General features: G+C 55.9%; 3 protein-coding genes and 1 pseudogene across 3 annotated transcripts; 2 read left to right on the top strand and 2 right to left on the bottom strand.

Annotated features, from left to right (window-relative positions):
* The first annotated feature begins 1522 nt into the window (after positions 1-1522).
* LOC123620836 (titin-cap) lies at positions 1523-3075 on the top strand. Its single transcript, XM_045526382.1, has 2 exons — positions 1523-1975; positions 2214-3075. Exons 1-2 carry the CDS (start codon positions 1866-1868, stop codon positions 2605-2607), a joined length of 504 nt encoding a protein of 167 aa, XP_045382338.1. The 5' UTR covers positions 1523-1865; the 3' UTR covers positions 2608-3075.
* Positions 3076-4615: 1540 nt separating this feature from the next.
* PNMT (phenylethanolamine N-methyltransferase) lies at positions 4616-6447 on the top strand. The gene is made up of 3 exons (XM_045526381.1): positions 4616-5057; positions 5608-5815; positions 5912-6447. The coding sequence occupies exons 1-3, from the start codon at positions 4712-4714 to the stop codon at positions 6357-6359; spliced, it is 1002 nt and encodes a 333-aa protein (XP_045382337.1). The 5' UTR covers positions 4616-4711; the 3' UTR covers positions 6360-6447.
* A 651-nt stretch (positions 6448-7098) lies between these two features.
* Positions 7099-8693, bottom strand: LOC123620838 (annotated as a pseudogene).
* PGAP3 (post-GPI attachment to proteins phospholipase 3) lies at positions 7099-21479 on the bottom strand. The gene is made up of 8 exons (XM_045526383.1): positions 21241-21479; positions 19899-19996; positions 18955-19107; positions 10616-10678; positions 9986-10047; positions 9493-9629; positions 9019-9223; positions 7099-8858 (listed from the first exon to the last, which is right to left on the bottom strand). Exons 1-8 carry the CDS (start codon positions 21419-21421, stop codon positions 8795-8797), a joined length of 963 nt encoding a protein of 320 aa, XP_045382339.1. The 5' UTR covers positions 21422-21479; the 3' UTR covers positions 7099-8794.
* Positions 21480-24666: the final 3187 nt, after the last annotated feature.

The raw sequence follows: 24666 nt of genomic DNA on the forward strand, positions 1-24666 counted from the left end.
CAGGCAGTGTGTCTCTGCCTCTCCCAGGTTGTTTCCCTCCTCCGAGGGCCTCCTTGGGGACCTTTGTAATTTGAGCCAATTAAAAATATGAACTTGGAACGAAAAAAGCAAGCCCTCCCTCTGGCTGGCCTCTTCAGGGAGAGGAGGGCAGCGCTTAGGTGGGGAAGGAGTGAGCAGCGACTCGTCACACAGCCCAGCCTCCAAGTCACAGGAGGGCAGAGCCAGTGGGAGCCTTTCCTGGAACACTCCTCCCCCTGCCTGACCTGTTCAAGTGAGCAGATGACAAGTCAGAGAAAAATGCCCCCCCCCACCGGGCCTCAGGGCGGGTTAAGGTCTTTAGCCCAGGATTTCGGGGGTAGGGGAGGTGCTGGGCTGTGCCCCCAGCAGGCCTTGACTGTCTGGGGGGCCTGGTGGTGGGGCCTGAGCTCTGGGATCCCAGCCACTCAGAGCCCTGAGCCTCGCGGGCTCCACTCGCCCACCCCCTCCGCCCCCACGGCCCACACCAGGGGCCGTGTGGAGCTCGGGGTCCCAGGCACAGGCCAGGACGCTGTCCTCCTCCCTCCCTGCCTGCAGGCTTCCCAAGGAGCCACCTTGTTTAGAGCCAGGTGCATCCTATCTTGGTCCCGGCTAGGTGTGTGACCTGACCAAATCTACCTCTCAGACTGTTTCCTACTTTGTGAAAATGGGACTAATGTCATAGGGTCGTTAAGAGTTTAAGAGCTATCAAGAATCGGGCATAGTGCCGAGTAATCAATAGTATGTAATTCTGCAGGCGGGCCTTACCAGCTGCCAGGTACTCTGCTGTCCCCACAAGGTCCTCAGCTCAGCTCCTGTCACTGCCTCTTCTGGCACCCTTTGTTTTGTCTACTCAGCGATGCCTTCATTCTTCATCCCCCTGTACCCCCCGCCTGTGTGCCAGCCTGTGAGTTGCCAGCTTTGGGTGCTGGGCTGTCCCTGCAGCCATCTTTCTCCCCTGCTCCCCGTGAATGAGAGCCAGCCTCCCAGGTTGCACGTGGAGCCCGGCTCCAGAGCTCTCCTGGCCATCTCATTGTGGCCCCTGGAGGGGAAGAGACTGACCCATGGTGACAGCCTATTTCTGGCCGATTTGGGGCTGGAGCCAGGTCTCTGACTGGCATTGTCGGGGCTCTGGAGTCTCGTTTCACCCCAGGTGAGTTGTTGAGGTGGAGCTGGGGGCTCCTTCCACCCCCACTGGCCCTCCTGAGGAGACCACTCCTCTGACCACTGGCCATGAGGAGGGAAGACACCTGGCAACGGTTCATGCCCCAGGGTCCCAGGTGCGGAGCTAACATCCGCCACCCCTGCTGGCGTGGCAGTGGTGGTCAGGGACTAGGCCTTTTGTGCGGGCACCTGAGGACGTGGTTGTGCTGCTTCTCCCGGTCAAGGGGCACCGTCTGAGGATGTGCCCTTGAGCCCAGGCAGAGGAGAGAGCAGCGGGGGCAGGACCTGGCAGCCCCGGTGCAGAGCGCAGAGGGGCACCGGTGCCTGCCCTGTTTACTGACAAGCCGCTGTCCTCCCTGGGCAAGGGGGTGTGGGTGGGGCAGAGGGCAGGTGCCAAGGGGGCACGAGGCTGGGCACGGGGCTGGTCTGAGATGGTGTCTGAGGAGCGTAGGGCACCTGGAGGTGTTGCTCTGAGGACCCCAGCCCCAGACCTCGGGCCTGGGGGCAGCCAGGGTCCAAGTACCCCAGCCCCTGCCCTGGGCCCGGAGTCCCCCCATCAGTGAGTCTTGGCTCTGCTTATAGCATCTGACGCCAGAGGGGCTGAAAATAGCCCCTGGAGAAGGGGGAGGAGGGGGTTATTTAAAGGGCCTGGGAGGAGCAGAGCAGAGAGGGCGTGAGGAGTGATCATGGCCACTGCAGAGCTGAGCTGCCAGGTGTCCGAGGAGGACTCTGAGCGCCGAGAAGCCTTCTGGGCTGAGTGGAAGGATCTGACGCTGTCCACACGGCCTGAGGAGGGGTGAGTGTGGGTCAGCGGGAGTCGCACCTCTGTTCCCCCAAAGCAAGCTCCCTGAGCCACGTGGGGACCAGAGCCCAAAGCCCTGGAGAAGTTTCTGGGGGTGGGGCAGGAAGAGTGCCTATTGGGGAGAGGGAAGCGGAGTCACCCCTCCTGCCCCAGGTCCCGGGAGCCCCTGCCCAGCCTGCGACTGGAAAGCAACAGCTCCCTGGAGCTCAGCGTCCCCTCCCCTCCTTCACAGTTGCTCCCTGCATGAGGAGGATGCCTGGCGGCGTGAGACCTACCACCAGCAGGGGCAGTGCCAGGCGCTGGTGCAGCGTTCCCCCTGGCTGGTGATGCGGATGGGCATCCTCGGCCGCGGGCTGCAGGAGTACCAGCTGCCCTACCAGCGGGTGCTACCGCTGCCCATCTTCACGCCCGCCAAGATGGGTGCCACCAAGGAGGAGCGCGAGGACACCCCCGTGCCACTGGAGGAGCTGCTGGCACTGGAGACAGCCCTGGGTGGCCAGTGTGTGGATCGCCAGGAGGTGGCTGAGATCACCAAGCAGCTGCCCCCCGTGGTGCCTGTCAGCAAGCCCGGTGCCCTCCGTCGCTCCCTGTCCCGCTCCATGTCCCAGGAAGCACAGAGAGGCTGAAAGGGACTGTGACTCGGGCTCCACTGTGCCCGCCCTGGGCTGGGCCCTTCCTGGCTAGGACTACAGAAGGGAGCTGCTGGCCATGGATGCTTTTTAGTTTGCCCAGAGTTGGGGGCTAGGGGAGGAGGGAGCCAGAGGCCAGGATGCCTGAGCCCCGGAGTTCCCAAAGGGAGGGGGGCAAAGACGGTGGGTGCTGAGGGTGGAGAGCTGGGGGCCAGTGCAGCCTAGTACCCCACCCCAGGGGAAAGGACAACAGATGCTGGTGAGGGTGAGAGGTGCCTGGGAGGAGTGATCCTGGTCCGGGTTTCAGCTTCAGAGAAGGACTAGGAAAAGTGTGAAGGGATGTGGAATGCTCTAGGCAGGAGGCTTGGAGAAGACTGGAGGGAGGGGGACGTGACAAGGGCAGAGGCAGACATAGTGGGGCCCCCAGCACGCTGTTAGCGCTGCAATAAATGCTTAGTCCTGTTACAGTCTTGTCTCTTGCCTTGTGCTTGCGGGGCCAGCCCATTAGTGTCCCCCCCGCCATGCCCACTTCTGGGAACAGGCCCTGCATCTGAGCTAAATATGGCAGAGGTGGTGGGTACACTCCCTGTCTGGGAGGGGGGCAGGGACAGAGCTGTAAACAGGGTGCCTGTCTATCCCGTCCCCCTCTTGTCCCCTGACTCTGTTGCCCAGCCCTGGCTTCCATGTCCAGCACCCTGGCATAGGGCAGTGCCCGGCAGGCCAGCTGGCATCAGGGTTTGTTTCAATGATGTCTCACGGAGAATATGGAGAGGGCTGGCACCAGGACTGTCCTTGGCTGTGCCTCAGGGTGTGGATGGGGTCAGTGACCCTAAGGCTAACCTTCCTCTCAGTTCTGAATCCAGACAGCATTGATCCTTGGCTGGCGTCAGGCGCTCCACCCTCCCTGCCCTGGGATCCCAGGGTGGGCTGGGGGCGTGGAGGGGGTAGGAGGTCAGGTTCCTGTCTGTGACCCCTGCAGCTGTTGTGGTGACTCATGTCCCAACCTGGCTGCCTCATCCAAGGAGGCTTTCCCCTTGGGACAAGGAGGATCAAGGGGACCAAGAACCAATCTGGGCAGGGGCTGGCAGCCTACCCAGGGCAGAGGGGCACCGGATGCTCCAGAGGAGTCTCGCTTCAGGAAGGCCATGGAGATGCTGTGGGCAGAATCGGTTCCCACTTGGGACAGGAGAGAAGACCCTAGCATCTTGACAGCCAGGTACCTGGAGCGCCCAGCAGAACCTACAGGTGTGGCCTGGCTCGCTCTCGCAGAGGAGGGCTGGAGTGTGAGCTGCGAGGGGAGAGGGGTCAGAGACCTCAGACCCGCCCGACCCCAAATCTGCAGACGCCCAAAGGCCCGGACTGCGCCCCCTGGTGGCCCTGGCGGCCCCGGGAGAATGCGCCCCGAGCCCTCAGCCCGCACCTGGGCCCCGCGCTGCGGACTTGGCGGGAACATCCCGAACCTTCCGTCCTGGGCAGCCCCCAGATAAGCGGCGTGGAGCCCGCGGGGCCCGCGGGGGAGGCCGGGCTGTTCCGCCTGCTAAGTGCATTAGCCGCCCTCGCCTCCCCTATCGCTGCTGCCATCGGACGGGCGGGGCCCGAGCCTGGCTCTGGGGCCCCGGAGCGACCGCAGCGGAGGCCAGAACGGACTGTCCTCTCTGGAGTGGGGGGGGGGCGCTGGAGGATGCGGGTGGGATAGGAAGGGACAAGGAGAGGATTGGAGGAGGGGCGGAGAAGGGGACTTGGGGTGACATTACTAAGGAAAGGGTGGGTGTTGGACGTCCCGGAGGAAGGGGAGCCCGGCCTGGCGGAGGTCTGGGGGGTCCTGGGAGACGGGGACTGGGGAAGTGGCTAATTCAAACCCTGGGGAAGAGAAGGGACCGGATGCTGGGCAAGGGGGTGAATGGCTGCAGGGCGCTGGAGACCGACGGGAGGAGCCGGGCCGGCGGGGCGGGGGGCGCGAGGCGGCCCTGGGACGGGCAGGTGAGGCGGAGGGTGGGGGGCTGCGGGGGCACGTGCGGAGCGGCGTGGGGCGGGAGCTGATGTCCCCGCGGCCGCCCCCTCACCTCCAGTGTGTCTGCTGTTCGGACACTAAAGGAGATGGATGGGGTGGGGAGACGCGGCGCGCGTGGCCCCGGGCGGCTCATCACTCAGCCGCGGCCCGCCGCCGAGGGGCCGGGCCAGGGGGCTGGCGGCAGATAAAGGGGCCGCGGGGCGAGCGGCGGACAGCGCGGGTCGCGGCGGCAGCATGAGCGGGGCAGACGCGAGCCACGCCTCGGGCGCGGCCCCTGACTCGGACCCGGGCCGGGCGGCGGTGGCCTCGGCCTACCAGCGCTTCGAGCCGCGCGCCTACCTCCGCAACAACTACGCGCCCCCTCGCGGGGACCTCAGCAGCCCGGACGGCGTCGGGCCTTGGAAGCTGCGCTGCTTGGCGCAGACCTTCGCCACCGGTGAGCGCGGGGAAACGGAGGCACGGGGGACAAGAAGTCACAGGGAACCACAGGGCGCAGAGAGAGACAGAAAAAGAGAGTGAGAGAGGCGGATGGGGATCAAGAAGCAGCAAATAGAGGGGAGCAACATCCCGTGGGAGAGGGCAGAGGCGAGAGGGCGGGGAGGGGAGAATGCTCAGAACTGAGGGCCGAGGTGGGGGATGCAGGAGAGAGACTGAGATGAAGAGAGAAGCAGAGAAAGAAATGGAGGCAGAGATTGGGGAGCGGAGGGAGAAACAGCGGGCGCTCTTTTCCCACTAACCCTCACTGGCAGGCAGTTTCCTAGAGGTGGCACCTGAGCCTCGGGGAGGTTAAGTTCCTTTGCCAAGGCAGGTGAGTCCCTGTTGGAGCCAGGACTCCGCCAGGTTCTCTAACTCTGAGCCAGTGCTTTTTCCAGACATAGCCACACTTACCGGGGAGAAGGAACCAGAGAGTGGGAGGGAGGAGCAGGTAAGGAAAGGGTGACTGAGGCAGGCCTGGCACCAGGACCCTCTTCCTCTTCCCTGCTCAGGCGAGGTGTCTGGATGCACACTCATTGACATCGGTTCAGGCCCCACCATATATCAGCTGCTCAGCGCCTGTGCCCACTTTGAGGACATCACCATGACAGATTTCCTGGAGGTCAATCGCAGGGAGCTGGGGCTCTGGCTGCAGGAGGAGCCTGGAGCTTTCAACTGGAGCACATACAGCCAGCACGTCTGCCTCATCGAGGGCAAGGGGTAAGGGCTAGAGGGTGAGGGCCGGGCAGGGGGCTTCCCATGGATTGGCCGGTTGGGGGCACAGACGACTGCGCCCCACCTTGTGCCCCTGCACAGTGAGTCCTGGCAGGAGAAGGAGCGCCAACTGCGAGCCAGGGTGAAGCGGGTCCTACCTGTTGACGTGCACCAGCCGCAGCCCCTGGGTGCTGGGAGCCTGGCACCCCTGCCTGCCGATGCCCTGGTCTCTACCTTCTGCTTGGAGGCTGTGAGCCCAGACCTTGCCAGCTTCCAGCGTGCCCTGGACAACATCACCACGCTGCTGAGGCCAGGGGGGCACCTCCTCCTCATCGGGGCGGTGGAGGAGTCGTGGTACCTGGCTGGGGAGGCCAGGCTGGCGGTGGTGCCGGTGCGTAAGGAGGAGGTGAGGGAGGCCCTGGTGCATAGCGGCTACGAGGTCCGGGACCTTCGCACCTACACCATGCCTGCACACCTCCGGACAGGTGTAGATGATGTCAAGGGCATCTTCTTTGCCTGGGCCCAGAAGAAGGTGGGGGTGGGGGTGTGAGGGCCCAATGTGCCAGTGCCTTATACCCCCAGCCACTCACATTCCCTATTCTCTGAAGTGGCATCTAATAAAGAAATAAGTCCCTGCTGCTGAGTGTCAGTGCTGTCTGCGGCTCTCCTGGGAAGCAACAAGGGCCCAGAGATCTCTTCTGAGTGTAGGGGTGTGGGAGGCACCAACCCTAGGCTTTCTTTTTTTTTTTTTTTCCAGAAGCTTCCTTGAGGGTAGCTTTCTGTAACCACTCATTCTTCCCAAACTAAGGCAGGCCAAGGTCAGGGGAGCTCATTCAGCTCGTGTAGTGCACCAGGCACTTGTGATAGATAGTTAGGCCTATAGCATTATTAGTCCTGCATTCAGCAGTAGGTCCTGGTGGTCTGTTTCCAGGTGAAGCTCAGAGAGGTTAAGTAACAAATAATGGTGCAACCTGGCTCAGACCAGAAAGCGGGAGAGTGGGGAAACTTAGGAGACTCAAGTGGAATTTGCAGGCCGTGGGGAGGTAGGGGGTATTGCAATCTAAGCACAAAGGCCAGGGCAGGGAGAGGGAGGAAGTGGCACCAGCTCCCTCCCCCAAGCTGGACTTGAGCTCTGCCCAGCTCTGCACTGGTCCTACCCCGACCCCCAGAGGCCCAGGTGGAGACCCCATCTTTGTCTACTGCCTCCAGCCAGCTCTAGGTCCTTGCCTTTCCTCCAGCACACCGCTCCCCACTCAACTACTCACACAAATGAGCTGAGCAAGGGTAGGTGAGGCTGAGAATTGATTTATTAAGCATGTCCCTTGCTACTCTCCTACTTTAAAATAGTTTTCAGTATCAAAAGAACCTAACATAGGCCACCCAAGTCCCTGAGGTTGGAGTCCTAGCAAGCTCCCCTCCCTCAAGGAGGGACAAGGGGGCAGGAACAAAGCAAAATCCAGGCTCCCTGCTCCAATCACAGAGACTGCTTTTGGGATGGAACATTCTGGAGCTCCACATTCTACTCTTGTGCCGCAGGACTGCGCCAGGGCTGCCGGCAACTGGCAGAGGGTCACCTTTACTGGGGTGCAGGCACAGTGTGGCTCCTGCCTGCCCTGGGGCTCCCCTGGGACAGTTAGCCCCTCTGGGGATAGCAGAAACCAGACCCAGCCATAAGCTTTCTCCCCTCCTCCCTCAGATCACCCGGTCCCTCTCAGAAGTCCAGGCTGCGGGGAAGGGGCTGGCAGCAGGGAAAGGGGCGTGGAGGGGGAGCCCAACTATGCCAAGGTGAGGAGACAAGGAGGCTGGAGAGAGCCCCGGGGATCCCCATTTTCCTTCCTCTTCCCCTGAGGGGCTGGTTCTGGAGGGTGCTCTTAAGCTGTATGGGGGCCCTGTGAGGTTTGGAGGGGGGTGGCAAAGGAGCACAGCACAAGAGCACATCCACACACAGGCAGCCTGGACACCTGGCCCTCTGGCCAGAACATGGGGGTATCATGGCTGTCTGCCTGGCTGGGGCCTCGGGCAGAGTCGGTGCTCCATAATCGACTATTGATGCTGACATGATTCCCCCATCCTGCTCCAGCCTCCTCCAACTCTGTGGCACATTCACCTGTATCCCCACGCATCTCAGATGCACCCACAAGCACACTCACATGCACATTCCCCTAACCCACCCGCCCCCTGAACAAACACACTTTGAACCTGCTCCCCCTGCCATGCACACACCCCATTCTCCACACTGCACACACCCCGGCCAGGCTCACACACACCCAAGTCCATGCTCACGGCCCACCCAGCTACGCAACTGGTCTGGCCCACACTCCCAGACACACTTGTGTGCAGGGTCCCAACTAGGACAACAGCACAGGATTCTTGTCCTAGGCTCGCAGGTGTCCTGACCCTAGAGGGGAATGTGGCAAGGCCTTCTGGGAGTCTGGCTGGGTGAAACCCCTCCCAAGTCCTAGCAGCTTGGGCCCTTAAGATCCCATGGGGAGAATGAGACTGGCCTTAAAACTTGGCTAACCAAAGAACAAGCATCCAGTGCCACCTAGTGGTGCCCTGGAGGAGAGCAAGGGGTAACAGAAGGGGTCCCCACTATTTCCCCCAAGGCAGGTAGTGCCTGGTGTCCCAGGTGTACCGAGGGCTCTGGGACCCAGCCAGGCAGCAGGGGATCAGGGAGGAACCTGGTGGGGAGGAAACAGGCAGCTCTTCTCTGAGTAGAGCTAAGGACACACTCAGTGCCGTCCAGTTCAGCTCCAGAAACCAGAGGGGCTGCCCGTTCTCCAGCCCCGGATACTGGGAGCCCGTCCCCAGAACAGCCTCTAAGACCTGTGAGGGCCGGCAAGGGGGTGGGCTGGCCACATGATTCTGGGCCCACATCCCTCATGTCCAAGTTCAAGAAGCTAAAAGGAGAAAAGAAATCATCGCGAGGGCTGAGGGCAGAAGGGGAGCCACCAGGGAGGGGGTAGGATCCCGCTCCCTGGGTCCTCAGTCCAGCTTGAACTTGGCCTCTGATTCCTTCAGCAGGTACAGGCTGTCATCTTCCAGAAAGCTGTGGGCCGAGGGAGGAGCCCACTGAGGCAAGCAGCTCTGAGAGCTCCCTTGGGGGCGGGGTAGGGGGAGTGCAGGCAAGCTGGGAGGGGCGGATGGGCACAGGAGCGGGCAAGGAAGGGCGCAAAGCAGGTGGGTGCCAGGCAGGGAGTAGCACCAACCTGAAAAAGAGGACGTGGACCGGGATGGTGCTGATGTGCCAGATGGCGTGGGCATCCAGGACCCAGAAGAGAGGCGGGAAGTCGAGCAGCTCGAGCAGGGACAGCCCCTGCAGCAGCAAGACCACTGCCACGCACTTGCGCACGTGAGGCAGCCGTCGCTGGTTCCACAGGCACCAGGCCAGCCACCACACCATGTTCACCAGGCCTGGGTGCCGGTGGGGGCAGGAAAGGCTCATTCCTTGGACTCCTTCTCCCTCCCCAAGGCTACCCCCAGCCCCATGCTCTTTGACCCCAGGATCATCCTCAGGCTCTCCCAGCCTCTCCTCTCCCACCTCAAATTCTTCCCCCTTCCTCCACCCTAAGGGTATCTCTAGAACCTCCTTCTCTAAGAATAGGACCAACCCCCCCACCCGCACCCCAAGCCAGCAGTTTTGCAGATAGCCCAAGGCCCCTGAGGCCTCAGCCCTGCCTCACCAATAGCCACGTTGGCTGCCAGGTTGTAGCCATAGTCGAAGCGGATGAGGCTCAGGTAGGAGACGTGCGCGGTCAGCATTAGCAGCAGGAGGGCCCGGAAGGCACTGGCCACAGCTGGGCGCTGCAGCCCCACGGTCCTGCCCCACCATCAGAGCTGCTCAGATGGTGGGTGGCCCGTCCCCAGAGCAGCATTCCCTGAAGCATCTCCTCCCCTCAACATCAGTATGTGGTCCCTGAAGCCACTCCCCTCTCCCCCCACCAAAACAGGCTAGTTGGACAGGCCGCCCGCCCCCCAGAGGCCTGGGGCCAAGTGCTACAGCTCCTTGTGGGGAGCCAGGGCCCCCCAGTTCTGCCTCAGAGTCCCCATCCAGGACAGCTCGAGTGGGTGTTGGGAGACCAGGCCCTCAGGGCCGCACCCCCAGGGGAGGGCCGGGTGACCCCTTTCTGCCCCTAGGGCCTGAGTTTGCCCCTGCAGCCACCAAGGCAGGCTCACCTGACACAGCACAGATACACTGAGTGTAGGATGACGGTGGAGGCACAGAAGTAGTCCATTTTCTGGGGACAGGGAGAGCCGTGGGGGGCCGGTGTGAGGGCAGCAGGAGATGGACAAGGCTCCGCAGACAGCAGGACCCAGAGAGGACCCACGGGGACGGGGGCAACCAGGGGTGGCAGGGAGGGGATGGGGGTCCTGGGCTTGTCATCAGCGGGGACTGTGTCTCTTGCTCCTTCTGCCTATCGCTGTTTCACTCCTGAATTGAACAGACTGACCCTTGTAGTCACATTTTACAATTTTTTAAAAATGTGCTGAGCAGCAAGGCTTCAGAGGCAGTGGTGGAGGGTGGCCGCCGCAGAATGCAGAGCTCGGTCTGGAGCTTGCCAGCCGTGGACTCCATCCCGATCGAGCCCCTTTGCCAGCTGGGTGACCCTGAGTAAGTGGTTTCGCCTCTGCAAGGCTCAGCCACCTCATCACAGTCACACCTACCTCACGAGGGTCAAGTGCAGCTCAAGTGCGTGAGTAGGTCTGAAACGGAGTCAGCTACGCTCCAGAGCCCCGCTCTGCCCACCCCTCTTGGGCTCCTCTAAGACAGCCCCTCGCAGGAGGGGGAGCCGGAGGGGCGCTCACCTCTGTGAGGTCGGTGTCCCTGGTGTGGAAGACAGTGGACCAGAACCAAGCGTTGAGGGACACCTGAGGAGGGACGGGCTGGTGAGCACGCTGCCCTGTGGCAGGGGAGACCCCCCCCGCAGAGGGTCATATCCACCTGCCTTCTGGAAGGGGCTCTCTGGGGTGAGCAATGAGCTTTCCCTTGGCCCCTGGGGGCCTCTGAACAAACCCGGGTCCCTCCACCCCTACCCAGCCTGGTTCCCCCAGGTTGACTTCCCGTCAGCCCAAGGCCCCAAGGCCACAGGGGGCTGCAGCCTCTACAGGTTCACAGGTTCCGGCCTGGCCTGGGAGCCAGTTCTGACAGAGCCAAGTTCCCTGGTTACTCAATCACTAAGACAACAGCCCCCAGGGGCCTTGCCTCCTCCCCCAAGCAGCAGGTGATGACAGCCCCACCCGGGCCCAGGGGAGCCAGTGACCTCAGCCTCTGGGGGCGGGAATGAGGTGGGTGGGGTGGAGGGGCTCGAGCCAGCTTGGGGTGTGATCTGAGGGAGGGAGGGAGGGAGATGAGGCAGGTCCCACCGGGGCCCAGACTCTGAGCAGGAGGGTGGCCAAGGGAGCCCAGCTTCCTCCTGGCTGAGCCGGCCCAACCCGCCAGACCAGTGGCTGCTCCCAGGCCCGGGGAGGAGCGGAGGGGCATGGCTGGAAGGGCTGTGGTGGGCAAGGGCTGGCACTTTTTTCAGGGACTGCTGTGTCCACAGCAGAGGCCCAGATTACTGAAATGGGCAGGAGGAAGGACTGGGAAACCTGTGACAACCAAAGGAAGGATCGGCCTGCAGGAGGGGAGGGATGGCTAGGGTGGGACGGGCCTGCAGAGATGAGTAAAGGCCAAGAGCTGCTCACACAGGTCCAGCGTGCCAGGAAAGCAGGCCAGGCAGGGGACAGAGGGAGCAGGGCAAGAAGCCGCTCTCTGTCGGGCACTGCAGCAGCAGGCTCACACGGTGGGATGGGTTCCCTAACGCAGGCCGGGGAGCTTAGGAGAGAATGGGAAGAGAAGGGTGGAGGCAGGGAAGGGCCGTGTCGCAAAGCCAGCCTGGCGTTTTCATGATGCCAGCTTAGGAGCGCTCAAGGCAGCCAGGTGCGGCCAGCCGGGCCTGGGCCCTGGGCTGGGCCTTGCTGTTTGTGCGTCCCTTGACCTGGGCAAAGGCCCTGCCCTTCTCAGCCCAAGCTGCCCCTGGGACAAATCAGCAGCCTAAGTGAAATTTTAGTTCCTTCCCATCCCTGGCATCAGGTGACTTAGTCTAGGTCAGGTTGCTTCCCCCTTTGAGGATGGCCACTCTGTCCCTCCCAGCTGGCTCAAGGTCCCTTCTGCAGAGACAGTCACGGAGGCCTGGTCTGGAGGCTGGAAGATGTGACTGAATCTGGCAACTTCTTGGACACTGCTCCCACAAAGTCTGCAAAGCTTGGGGTCAGCACGGAGAGAGGAGCAGGCGTGGGCTGGAGACAAGGCCCAGACGATTGTGTGGACCAGGTCTCCTGGGCAGGCCAGGAACAGGGACATCCTTAGGGAGGAGAGTGGCCCTTGTGCCAGTGTGGGAGGGAGGAGGGAAGGCAGCAGGGACTGGCAGCCAGCCAGGCCTCCTTGTCACCCACAGCAGGAAGGGGGAGGTGACAAGAGGACTGAGCTAAGTGATGGCTGGAACACCCAGAGTAGGGTGCGTGTGTATTTGTGTGTAGGTATGTTTGTGTGTGTACAAAGGGCCACAGGCCATGTGAGGGCTGTTCAGTCCCCTGTCCAACCGCCTTCCTGGGTGCCTTCCAGTTACAGAGTCCCACCTGAAGCCTGGACTCTGCACCCTTGAAAAGTCCCCTCTCCCCTGGGGAGTGTCCCATTTTGGGGGTGCTCCTCTTCTCACCCTCTCCTCAGATTTGGGAGGTAGTGTCATTAAGACTGCAAGCCCTAGAGCCAGACTGCCAGGGTGCAAATCCTGGCTCTGTACTTCCTGTGTGTCCTTGGGCAAGTTATTTAGCCTTGCTGTGCCTCAGTTTTCACATCTGTAAAATGGGAATAATCATAGTGTCGATAAGGATTGAAGGAGCAATGCAAACACAGTGTACAGCATGGTGCCCAGGACTGGGAAAGCATTAGGTGTTATTTCACTCCACCTTGCTGACCAGCACAGAGCCCTCTCAGCTCCTCACAGACCTGAGACTGAAGGGGCCAAGTCTGCCTCCCACTCTCCCTGCAGGCCAAGGACATCTAGGCAGAGAAGGGGTGGTCTCCCCAGCGGCCTAGGCCCACCTCCACAGCTCCAGACTAGGGACAGAATGTCTGGAGTCTCCACCACGAAACAGCCTCTGCGTTCAAGTCCTGCTTTGGCTCCTAAATAGCTGTGTGACCTTGAACACATAATTTATCATCTGTGAGTCTCAGCTGTCTCCTCTACAAAATGCCTGGCACTAAGGAGTCACTCAGTAAACGGTTACTGTTACTGCTGCCTGGGACACAGCAGAGGCTCCACAAATGTCACTTTCCTTCATCATGTCCCGTAGGCTGACTCTCACCTCTTTCTTTCCCCTGACCCCAACTTCCCTTGCTTCAAGGGTCACAAAGTTCAAGGTCAAACCGCAGGGCCCCAAGGTCTCTCCATCCCTGAATGCAGACACCGTAGCTATGGAAAGAGCCCCTCCTCCTCTTGGGCCACTGTCCCACTAGTATGGATCGAAGAGATACCATTTCTCTGCACTCAGAGTCTGTCACCAATATGCAGGGGGGACAGATGGACGTGGAAGGAAGGGGAAGTCCGAGATGCAAACTACGACTGTTCTCAGACCCCTCAGCCGAGCCCGAGTGGAAAGGGGTGCAGATGGGCTAACTGGTCGGGCGGGCGAGGGGCCACCCAGCGGGGACCGAGCACTGCCTGTAAACACTGAGGAGAGTGGGCGGCCAGGGTGCCCGCGGGGGTGGAAGTGGAGGCTGGGCAGAGGGAGAGCCAGAGGCTGTTTCAGTCTGTTGGAAAATAAGAAAATCGAGACAAAAATATCATAGCCGTGAAACTGGTTGGATGCCAAGTGAGCCAGATCTGTCAGGAATTCGACCCCAGTGCTAAGCCCCAATGCTCCGGGCTGTCATTGACACCGTGGCGGCAGGGACAAGTGGGTCTTTAAATAGCTTGGTGTCTCAGAAGTGGGGGAGGCAGAATGTTAAATATGATGCCTGCTGCCACCCTGGCCCCCCCACCCAGGCCACAGTGTCTCACCCCTTGCCTCAGGCAGGGCAAGCCTGTCCCTGCTCCCTCCTGAGAGGGGGGAAAGAGGTGGATGGAGATGGAGGAAGGAGAGCTTTTTCCACCATCAAAAAGGATTCCTTGATTTCCTGCTATTGCTTGTTCCACTGGCTCTTGTCTGACTGTTGGGAAGTCCTTCCTGAAGTCTGACCACCATTCTGCTACAGCCTCAACCTACTTCTTCTTGCAGTTTCCTCAACAGAGGGAGTACACAATCAGTCCCTATACCCATAAGTCATCCTGCGAAGACAGTCTGGGCTTCCCTGCCACCTCACCCCTTATCTCTACACTTGAGGATCTTTCCTTGCTAGATGAAGGGGTGGAGAATTGGTTGTCTCCTAGCTTGGACAGAGAGCAGGGGCCCCCTGCACCATGAAGTCAAAGGGCCACGGTGTGCAGAGCTTTGGTGGACTCCTCACCCCTGCCTGGCGGCTGCCCAGCCAAAGCCCAGAGCTAAACGGCAAGGCAGAGGCCGCCGTCTTGCACCAAAGCTTCATTAGCCTGCAGGGCTCCTCATTTCGCAGGGCAGACTGAGACACTCCCCCTCCAAGACCTAACCTGGAGCAGGTGAGGGGCCTTCCTATCCCACCCCAACAGAAATCAGGAGCCCCACTGCTCCAGAAGACCCAGCCCAGGACAAAGTGCACTGCCACGCCCTCCACACAGCTCAAGATCCCTCCCTCCTGCAGAATCACACACAGGACTAAAGGTCAACTGGGAAATCCAAACTAGGTCATCGACAGGAGTGTGGGCTCTGAGGCTCTGTCCCTTGAGGCCTAGTGGTGGCATGAGGGCTTCCCATTTCCCAAAACCCCATATCCCGTAGGGTGCCCTAAGACACAGGCTGCAGCTATCTGCCCTCTCCCACCCCAACTCTCTTGCTCTTTCCCTAAGGGTCCCTGGTCACCCTGGACTGCAGGATGCCCTGGGAAGTGTGACCCCTTGCCAGGAAGGAAGCTGAGTCTCAGATACCATTGAGATGAAAGATCCAAGAATCAGGGAAATCAAGACCAGCATTGTGAAGTGACCACTGGCCTCTGGCACATGTCATGAAGACAAAGGCTGGGACCCTCTGAGGTCCCCTCAGGTCTGCAGTCTACCAGAGAAGGCTCTGAGCTCTGTTCAGAGAGTTCAGGCAGGGCTGTCCCATGCTCTCCAGTAGGGGCGGGGGCAAGGGGGCGGTACAGGCAGTGGGCCCAGACAAGCAGTGTCCCTGGAAGAACCCCAAGGGAAAGGGGACAGGTGCAACCTCCTCAATTTCCCTGCCCTTCCTGCTTTCTTAGCCAGGACCAAATTCCCTTCTCTGCGAGAGACCTACACAGGAAGTGATGGCTCTGTCTCACCCATGCCTGTGACAGTGTGTGCTGATGCCAGGCCCTGCCTACATCAGCGCCCCTGGCCCTCAGCCTGGCACTCAGGGCCCTCTCTGCTCCATTTCCTGTCCCTCCATTCCCCTTCACGCAGCCACGCTGGGGCCCGACTGACTGTCCCTCAGTTGCCTGGGTGGATCCCAAATGTGGCCAGCTCTCACATGTGTGCCTTAGGCCTCGAATGCTGGAATCCAGGCTCTTCTCCCCCGATATGTACGTGTCTAAGCCCTGTCAGGTCTGCGAGTCCCAATGAAACCCCTCCTCCTCCCTGGGCTTCCCTGGCAGACGTCCCCAGATGGAGGATGTGGTCTCCCGGCCTCACAACTCCCAGGCCTCCCTGCCCAGCCCCCTGGGCTCTGCCTGCATTCTGCCTCCCACTACCCTTAGCTCCCTGGGGCAGGGGCTTCAGCCCCTACAAGTGCTAAACCCCGTCTCTACCCACAGCAAATGCTCCACGAACATTCATCACAGGACAGGGAGGCAGCCCAGAAGAGGGGACAGGAACTCAGGCCCTGGGGTCAGACAGTCCTTGATACCAACCCTGTCTCCACTCCTTGCTAACTCATTAGCTATTGACTTCGGGCAAGTTTTGTTCCCTCTGAGCCTTACTCAGAGCTCATAGGGGTGTTATGAGGATTAAACAAGAAAACGTATGTAAAGGGCTGAGGACGAGCCTGTCACATGGCTCATGTTTCATAATTCATAACGATTATCATTAACAGTTGTTGAATAGGAAGTATACGGAGGATCGACACTTCCCAGAGGTCTAACAGCATCCTACCCTGCCCCCTTCTGGTGCCCACCTGCCAGGTCCAAGGCTGGGCCTGGACTTCTCAGCACACCCCCTGCTATCAGTTTTCTTAAGGTCCTTAGAGACCTCTGGGTCACCAGACCCGGCGACATCCTTCAGTTCTTGTTTAAACTGACTGTCCAGTAAAATTTGGGAACGCAGACCGCTCTCTCCTTCCCGTGCTTGTCCCAGGGCGCCCCCAGCACAGTCTCCTAGTTTTCCACCCACGCCTCTGGCCGCTCCTTCTGTCTCCATTGCTGGCTCATCCTCCTCTCTCCAGCCATTAAGTTTGGGGGTTTCTCAGGGCTTCATCCTAGACCCCTTCTCTTCTCACTGTCCAAGTTCTCCATCTCCCAGGGTGACCTCACCCACACTCACAGCTTCTATCACCATCTCATACACAGAAACACAGGGGTCATCCTTGATTCCTCTCTCCCCATCTAAGCTGCCGCCGTGGCCTGTCAGCACAGCCAAGACGGTGAAAGTGGAGACTCTGGAGCCAGACACCTGGAATCAACCCTGGCTCCATGACTGAGGGGAGGCGACTTAACCCTTTCAGTCTGTGGTTTCCTCCTCTGTAAACTGGGGATGATAATAATACCTACCTCATAAGCTGTGTTAAACAAATGTCACGGGGGCCCACTGATTGGGACAGAGCCACTGCACTAGGCCCCAATAGACCAGAGCAAATCAAAATGGAGTCACTTGTGCTCAATGCCACAGAATCAAAGTGAAACTTTAAGGAGGCAGACAGAGCCCTAAACAGACTGCTTTTTCCTGAAAACAGGAGATTTCAGTCTACCTAAGTCAGCATAAACAGGAAGTACTTTCTGCTTCAATCCTTACAAAAAATTAACCTGATGTTAACCAATCAGCTCTTTTCCCCCTATTTTTCTGCCTCCTTCTTCCCACTGTACAGAACCCACTGCTCTGCTATCACCCAGTGGGAGCTCTCATTCTAATTTGTAGAATGAAGGCTGCCCCATTCATGAATTGAAAATAAAAGCCAATTGGGGCCGGGCACGGTGGCTCACACCTGTAATCCTAGCACTTGGAAGGCTGAGGCGGGCGGATCGTTTGAGCTCAGGAGTTCGAGACCAGCGTGAGCAAGAGCGAGACCGAGTCTCTACTAAAAAAATAGAAACAAATTAGTTGGACAACTAAAAACATATAGAAAAAATTATCCGGGCATGGTGGCGCATGCCTGTAGTCCCAGCTACTCGAAAGGCTGAGGCAGAAGGATTGCTTGAGCCCAGGAGTTTGAGGTTGCTGTGAACTAGGCTGACGCCACGGCACTCTAGCCTGGGCAACAGAGTGAGGCTCTGTCTCAAAAAAAAAAAAAAAAAAAAAAGCCAATTGAATCTATAACTAAATTTGTTGTAATTTTGTCTCTTGACACTTGTTACAAGATAAACAAGGTTAATATTTATAAAACGCTTAGAATGGTGCCTGGAATACAGTTAGAGCTGTGTGTATTAGTTAAATAAATAAAATAAATTTTTAAAAAATTTCACATCACCTCCAAAACACAACTGAAACATACTTCTTTTTAATGCCCAAGACCTGTGTCACCTCTCTAGTCTAGCTGCTGGGCCCTGTGCTAAAACTACCAACTGGTCTACTGCATCCACTCCCGCCCCCTCCAATCTGTTCTCTACACAGTAGCCAGAATGAGTTTTCCAAAGGGCAAATCTATTCATGAAACCACTTCTCTTACCAATCCTCATTTAAAATCCCTCAGTGCTTCCTGATGCTTTGAGAGTCAAGATCTGCAGTGTGAAGCTCTCCGTGGGCTGGCCCCATGCACTGCCCACCTGCCCACCTGCCCACCCAACTCACACCCAGTCCCTGGCTTCCTGCATGGCAGGCCTCCTGGCCTTTCAGGTCCTTGAATGACCCTCACTCTCTCCTGCCTGTGCACTTTCTGAGTCTTGGATCCTTGAGTGCGGCCTTTTGACTGAATCCAAATTTTAAAGAAAAAATCCTTTTAATAAAGGGATCTGTTCTGTGAAGTTTGGATTCGGTCGAGGGGCCACACGGGGATCTGGAGGGCCATGTGTGGCCTTGAGGCTGCAGGTTCCCCACCCCTGGTTTAGAGGACTCTCCCTACTCTCCTCAAATTTAGGGACCTATTTTCATATACTTTTGGGTGTCCAGCACCCAGCAAAGTGCCTGGCACATAGTAGGTGTTCAACATGTGAGTGATGGTTGCTGTGACAGCAGGAAGGTGAGTGAGCGCGGATTTTTTCCTAAAGGTTTTATAGGGACAGTTCTGATCTAGAGACATGCATTGCAGCCTCTGACTCTCACACCCTCCCCAGGGCTGTCACAGTTCATATCTGTACCCTAGTCTGTGCCTCTCACACAATTCCAGGCCCTGGATACTGGCTTCTCAGACCAACCACACTGAGGCTGACAGCCTTTTCTGGGTACTCAGACGGAACCACACCTCAGCTTCTCCAGGGATGGTCTGAGACTAGGCTGAGCTCTAGACAGAGTCTTGTGCCTGCTACTGCCTAGGAGGTCCGGGCTAGAACTGAGATCGCTCCCAGTCCTCCAGAGGGGTCCCTGGAAAGACCCATGGTCCCAGCATGCACTCTACCACCCCTCTCCCTTCTGTGTTTGTAAACTGCCCTACTGCGTCTTTTAGTGGCTTCCTCTTTGGGACAAGAAAAATGTCTCTTTCCTCTCTCCTTCCTAAACTACCTGGCCTGGGACTCTGCTAGAAAGGTAAGGCCTGATTCAGCACCTTCCCTGTTTTCTCTCCAGGCGTGACCACCCCACAGCTGCAAATTTAGCCCTGGAAAACAGACTGGAAGCTGGGTGGGTAGAAGCCCTGTTGGGTATTAATAGGGATCTAAGAGTTCCTCCTTCCTAGAGGAGGGGATACAGCAGGAATCCTGCCAGGTTACCTACCCAGGCGAAGGCCACGCAGGTGTGGTACATGGGGGAGGAAGCTGGCACGGAGGTACGGTAGCGGCAGAGCATCACCAGGCTGGCCAGGCCATTGAGAAAAGAGGCCACGGCAGAAGCCGGCTCTTGAAAGAACAGGAACCGGGAGAAGGGCCACTGAAAAAGGAGCAGATGGAGGAGGCTTGAGGGGCAGGCAACCCCCAGCTGGCTCAGTCACACTTTTCTTGACATGCTGCATTAACAGGTCTCCAACTGGGTCTTCAGCTCTGCATATTGGCCAGAGCCTCAGGTCCAGTGCTTCTCCAGGGCCTGGGTAAGGGTCATGCCCCCTGTCCCGGCCAGCTCGCACAGCACTGTAAGCCCTGATCTCTGGGAAAACCAGATGGCCAGTGTAGGTGGCTCACTGTGGCCTAGCAGAAACAGCACAGACCTGCCATCCAGAAGACACAGGTCCCAGTCCCTCCTCTACTGCTGACCACAGACCTCTGAGTTTCAGCTTACTCTGTGGAAAAGTGCGGAGAATAATTCCTGCCAACCTCAACAGGCTACAATGAAATAATACTGGGTCAAAAGGCACCAGCAAACCATGCCTCGCTGGGCAATCAAAGAGGTATTACTATTAATCCAGACCACTACTGGAAAAGCAACAGAAAACATGTCACAATGTGTCAGGAAATTTCTCCCTGCAGCAAGGTGGGCATCTCACCACCCTAAGAATCCGAGCACCACTTTCTGAGGAGACTCCAAAGCCTCCTGGATCTTGTAGCTCCAAATTCAGAGGCAGGTCTGATCCAATTATATAAACACCAGCAAATTTTGAGAAGAACAGGTACAAACATGCACCCACCACCCCATGCCCCAGATTGCTTGGACAGTGTGGTCCAACTGGGGGGTGTCTAACTCCTACCACACTATTAGCATATATCTACCCTGACCTTCCAACTCACCTTGCCATGGAACTGAGGCACTTTGTGACCTTCCTGGAGGTAGAGGCCAACAGTGACCCACATGCACTCATACTTACAGTCATCCGGACAGGTCCAGCCTGAAACAGACAAATGTGGCCTGGTGGACTCCCCAGTACAGAAAGGCACAAAGAGATCAGGAATGGGGCCCAGCTCAAATACAGGCCAAGAGGGACTGCACATGGGAGAGAACCAGAAAAAATCTCAAAATTCTAGCTTCTCACTTAAATGGATAAGGGATGGAAGGGATGTGTATCTATGTAGGTGTATTTTAGGGGTGGGAATGTCTAGTGAGCAAACAGAAATGTTTCTTCTCTTTTCCTTTCATCCAAGATGGTGATCTCGGCATCTGATGGACTCACCTATGGAAACCTGGGATAATGTTTGTCTTCCTGTACACAGGATTTACTTTCTCTCGCCAGGATGGAGCCCTTACTGTCTTATGTCTTACCCCCCTCCTTTGAAAATGCAGCCCAAATTCTTCAGCCTGACTTTTGAGGATCCAAATTGACTTTCCAACCTTATTTGTCACTACTTTAATGCCCTCTTCTCCCTGAGTAAAGAAAGCCCGCTGGATGTGTCCATATCTGTCCAGGGCTTCCACTTGCTCTGTTCCCTCTGTCCGGAATACAAAGTGGAAGTAAAAAGAACAAGCTTGTGGTAACAGGCCAGAAGTGGAAAGTCTGCTTTACCACTAACTGGCTGTGTGACCTTGGGCAGGGCACTTAACCTCTCTGAGTTTCTGTAAAACTGGGATTAGAGAAACTACCTCAAAGGGTGGTGATAAAAACTAACAGACTTATTGACACCTGCCACATGGTAAGTGCTCAGTATGGTGGTTCCTTGCCCATTATGGTTACAGGTGCAAATTTAACGTATCTGTCTGAAGCCCTTCTTTGCTCAAAACATTCCAAGATGATCCCTGCCTCCATCCCCTCAAAGCCAGAATAAATTCCTTACCATCCCAAATCCTTCTAGGGCTTAATCTAAGAGTCTTTTAGGGCTCAAGTCATTCCTGTACTTGAGAAGGCTAATGTCCCCTGGGGGCTGTAAGCTCCAAAGGGCAAGACCCTGGTTTGACTTCTGTGTCATTTCAGGGCTTTGTACCCAGTATTTAGTAAATACCCTTTTAACTAAATAAATAAAAAACAAATGAAAGTTTCTGGGAAAGTAAGACAGGCTGATGAGGCTCTCATTACCCAGGGGGCTCCACTCACTCACACTCATAAGAGATCCTGCTGGGGGAAACTAAGGTCCAGGGATTGCCTAGTACAAGGGGCGGGGCCAAGACCAAAGGGCGGGGCTTACTATGGGAGGGGCTTACCTGCTAGACTCATGTAGATTGGCTGGCGGGAGCGGAAGTGCTTCAGAGCGCCCCCCGAACAGTTCCGCTCTTCGCACTGGAGTACGCAGTCGCGGTACACCGGCTCACGGTCGCCCTGGGAGCCGCTCGCTACTGCGGCTGCCCCAGCTAGCAGCACGAGCCGCGCTGCCCGGCCGGCCATCCCTTCACCCTGGCTCGCCGCCGCGGGAGGAGCTTAGGAGCGTGTGAAACTTCCACTTCCGGAGTAACCGGAAGTTCGTGTGTTCTTTAGTCTAGTCTCCGGTGACGTCCACCCAGTTTGAAAAAAGTTCCCGGATTTTTCTGGGTTCCTGCCCCGCCCCTCGTCCTTCTGCCATCTCCTGATATTGAGGCGACTGGGTTAAGTGAAGGGGGACGCCTGATCAGTTAAGGAGCAAAATAAAGTGTTTTGTTTCTGTTAGTTCTCCGGGGTCTTTCTTTTTTGAGGTAGGGCTATTTTACTGTAACTAGCCCTGTCGGATTTCACTTCTAAATGCGCCTGGAACTGTCAACTTCTCTCCATCTCTTTTGGCATCACCCTGGTTAAACACATCATCATCTGTCACCAGGACAGCCGCAGTAGCCTCTTAACAGGGCTCCCTGCCTCTACTTTTGACCCCTCCAATCCGCGCTCCATTTTCAAAAATTCAAATTTCACTGTCACTTTTTTAAAAATCTATAAGCACTAAGATGTAATATTTCAATTGGTTCCTAACTCCCCTTAGGATACAATCCAAACTTCACAAGCCCTGCATGATCTGGCCCTTGCCCACTGATCTTCCTCACTCCCTTGTTCCAGACCCACTTCAAAGGGCCATGTCCCTTACACTTCCTGACTTTGCCAAGTCTGTATCACTCTCTTCTGGTTATTCTTCTAGTCTCAATTTAAACACCGTCTTCTGAGGGTGATTGTTAACACCTTGAGGGTGATATACAATAGTCTGTTTTCCCCACGCAGGGTGGGAACCTCTGCTGTTCTATTCACCACTTTACCTCCAGCATTAACACAGAATTTGGCTCATGTTAGGTGCTAAGTGCAATTAAAAAAAAAAAAATGGGCCGGGCGCGGTGGCTCACGCCTGTAATCCTAGCCCTCTGGGAGGCCGAAGCGGGTGGATCGCTCGAGGTCAGGAGTTCGAGACCAGCCTGAGCGAGACCCCGTCTCTACTAAAAAAAAGTAGAAATAAAAATTATCTGGACAACTAAAAATATATATAGAAAAAACTAGCCGGGCATGGTGGCACATGCCTGTAGTCCCAGCTATTCGGGAGGCTGAGGCAGTGGGATCGCTTAAGCCCAGGAGTTTGAGGTTGCTGTGAGCTAGGCTGACGCCAGGGCACTCACTCTAGCCCGGGCAACAAAGTGAGACTCTGTCTCAAAAAAAAAAAAAAATGAACAACACAATTCAACAAAGGAGCTCGCTAGGTGCCAAATTCAGGGCTGTCAAGTTACCAGCGTGGTTCTACACCGAGATAGGAAAGATGTAATATTTCAAAGAAAATTAAGGAAGACACTTGGGAATAGGGTACTTGTTTTAATATCCCCTCTCCCCACCTCCCCTGCATTACCACCAGCACCCCCCCCATCTCATTGAAGCATTGAAATCTTGTAGCTAATGATCACTTTTCCTCTTCCCCCACTTTCTTCACCCCCTAGTCAACTTTTCCTTTTTATCCTGGGTGGTGGAATGAGCAAAAAGTAACTTCAGATTCCATTCATTTCCTTACTCAGCAAACATTTCCTTATCCGTTAGCTCTAGCACCTTGCTAAGCAGGGCACAATTCCTGGAGGCACCATTCACATTGCATGGGGAGCACCATTCACATTACATTTTCTGTGAATGGTGCATATGCTGTGAATGGCAACTCTTCCAGTGAAACGTAACATGAATAGTGTTCCCTGGAGTTGACCACCCAGTTGATACTGAGTAGGAAACTGAAATGAATAAAACAACCACTGAGCCCTCCAGGAGCCAACTAGAAACAATCAAGTGCTAATACTACTTTGCATCTGATAGATCAGTCCTTTTACAATACATTTTTTAACATATTCATTTAGTCCTTACTATAATTCTGGAATGAATCTATCTTTTTATAAGAATCCCCATTTAAAGATGCAGACATTTAGGATTAAAGAGGATGAAATCCTGACAAGGTAGGGATTCTCCCTTTGAGAAGACTTCTAGGTAGGACTCTTTTAAAACTTTCAAGTTTTCTATTTTGAAGACCTCATCCTATATTATGTCAAACATATTAAAATGTGGCAATGCCTCACATTAAATAAAATTTATAAATAATTATACCTAGTTGAGTTGCTGTTAATAGTTGACGTTGCTACATTTATATATATTTAGTAAAATATTAATTTTTATAGTTTTCTTACCATATTTTAGAGCTAACAATGAAAATCTGTTCAGGTCCCAAGCATTTCACAGGTCCCTGAAAATGCATGCCTACATACGTGATGGAGAAAACAAGCTGTAGGGGGGCAATGGATACTTCTGTCCTGTTGTTCTCTCAGAAGATGAGGTATTTTCTCTCTGGCACAGCTCTTGAGAATTTTCCCTGTCAGCACAGCCACAGACAACAATCTCTAGACAGCAGTTACCTAGCCTTTCTCTTTTCCAACTTTCCAGTCTGGATCCCCCACTTCCCTATTGAGCCCCCTTAGCTTAATCTGCTTCCTAACTTGGCTTCCAATGTGAGCAACAGCCATCAAGGTCATAGATTCATTCCTTCAACTCAGACTTATTAAGACCTACTGTGTCAGCCATTGCACTAGTGAAAAAAAAAAAAAAGGAAAGACAAAGCAAATAGGATAGTGTGCTAAGGGATCAAAGGCAAGATGACCATATTCTTAGAGAAAAATTGAGGGATAGTCTACAATGAGTGTTTTTTATTCATCAAATATTTATTGAAGTTGACCATGTGCAAGGTTCTGGGAACAGAGTTATGAACAAGGCACTGTCCTCATGGTCAAAGGAGGGAGACAGGCCATAAACAAGTATCAAACAAAAGATTAAGATAATTTTACTGCTAATGTAAGAGGACATTGTACAACCACTATGTAGGATAATTTGGCACTCTCAGACTGTGAAATATACATATGCTCTAACCCAGCAATTTCACTCCTGTTATACCTACACAAGCTCCAATATACCTACAAAGCTCAAAATGGTGTAAATATAAAGCTATTCATGGTAACATTAGTCATGATTTTCAACAACAACAAAAAAAGGCGAAACAACCAAATGTTGATCAATAGAGAATGAATTACAGTAATTGAAGGAGATCCATACAATGGAATGCTGAACATAAACTAATAGGAATGGGGCAGAATTGTAATGTACAGACATGGAAAAATCCTCATGATATTTTTGATAAGTTTAAAATGCAACAGTATGTGCAC

The sequence above is a fragment of the Lemur catta genome, chromosome 15 (assembly GCF_020740605.2).
Source record: "Lemur catta isolate mLemCat1 chromosome 15, mLemCat1.pri, whole genome shotgun sequence".
Classification (NCBI taxonomy): Eukaryota; Metazoa; Chordata; class Mammalia; order Primates; family Lemuridae; genus Lemur; species Lemur catta.

Bases quoted from the DNA above. Each gene is read 5' to 3' on its own strand.
- LOC123620836 (XM_045526382.1), top strand. From the start codon at position 1,866: ATGGCCACTGCAGAGCTGAGCTGCCAGGTGTCCGAGGAGGACTCTGAG. The intron at 1,976-2,213 runs GTGAGTGTGGGT...CCTCCTTCACAG, and splicing joins TCCACACGGCCTGAGGAGGG to TTGCTCCCTGCATGAGGAGG.
- PNMT (XM_045526381.1), top strand. From the start codon at position 4,712: ATGGGGTGGGGAGACGCGGCGCGCGTGGCCCCGGGCGGCTCATCACTC. The intron at 5,058-5,607 runs GTGAGCGCGGGG...TTCCCTGCTCAG, and splicing joins GGCGCAGACCTTCGCCACCG to GCGAGGTGTCTGGATGCACA. The intron at 5,816-5,911 runs GTAAGGGCTAGA...GCCCCTGCACAG, and splicing joins TGCCTCATCGAGGGCAAGGG to TGAGTCCTGGCAGGAGAAGG.
- PGAP3 (XM_045526383.1), bottom strand. From the start codon at position 21,421: ATGGCCGGCCGGGCAGCGCGGCTCGTGCTGCTAGCTGGGGCAGCCGCA. The intron at 19,108-19,898 runs GTGAGTTGGAAG...CTCCTTTTTCAG, and splicing joins TGCCTCAGTTCCATGGCAAG to TGGCCCTTCTCCCGGTTCCT. The intron at 8,859-9,018 runs GTTGGTGCTACT...CTCGGCCCACAG, and splicing joins GTCCACGTCCTCTTTTTCAG to CTTTCTGGAAGATGACAGCC.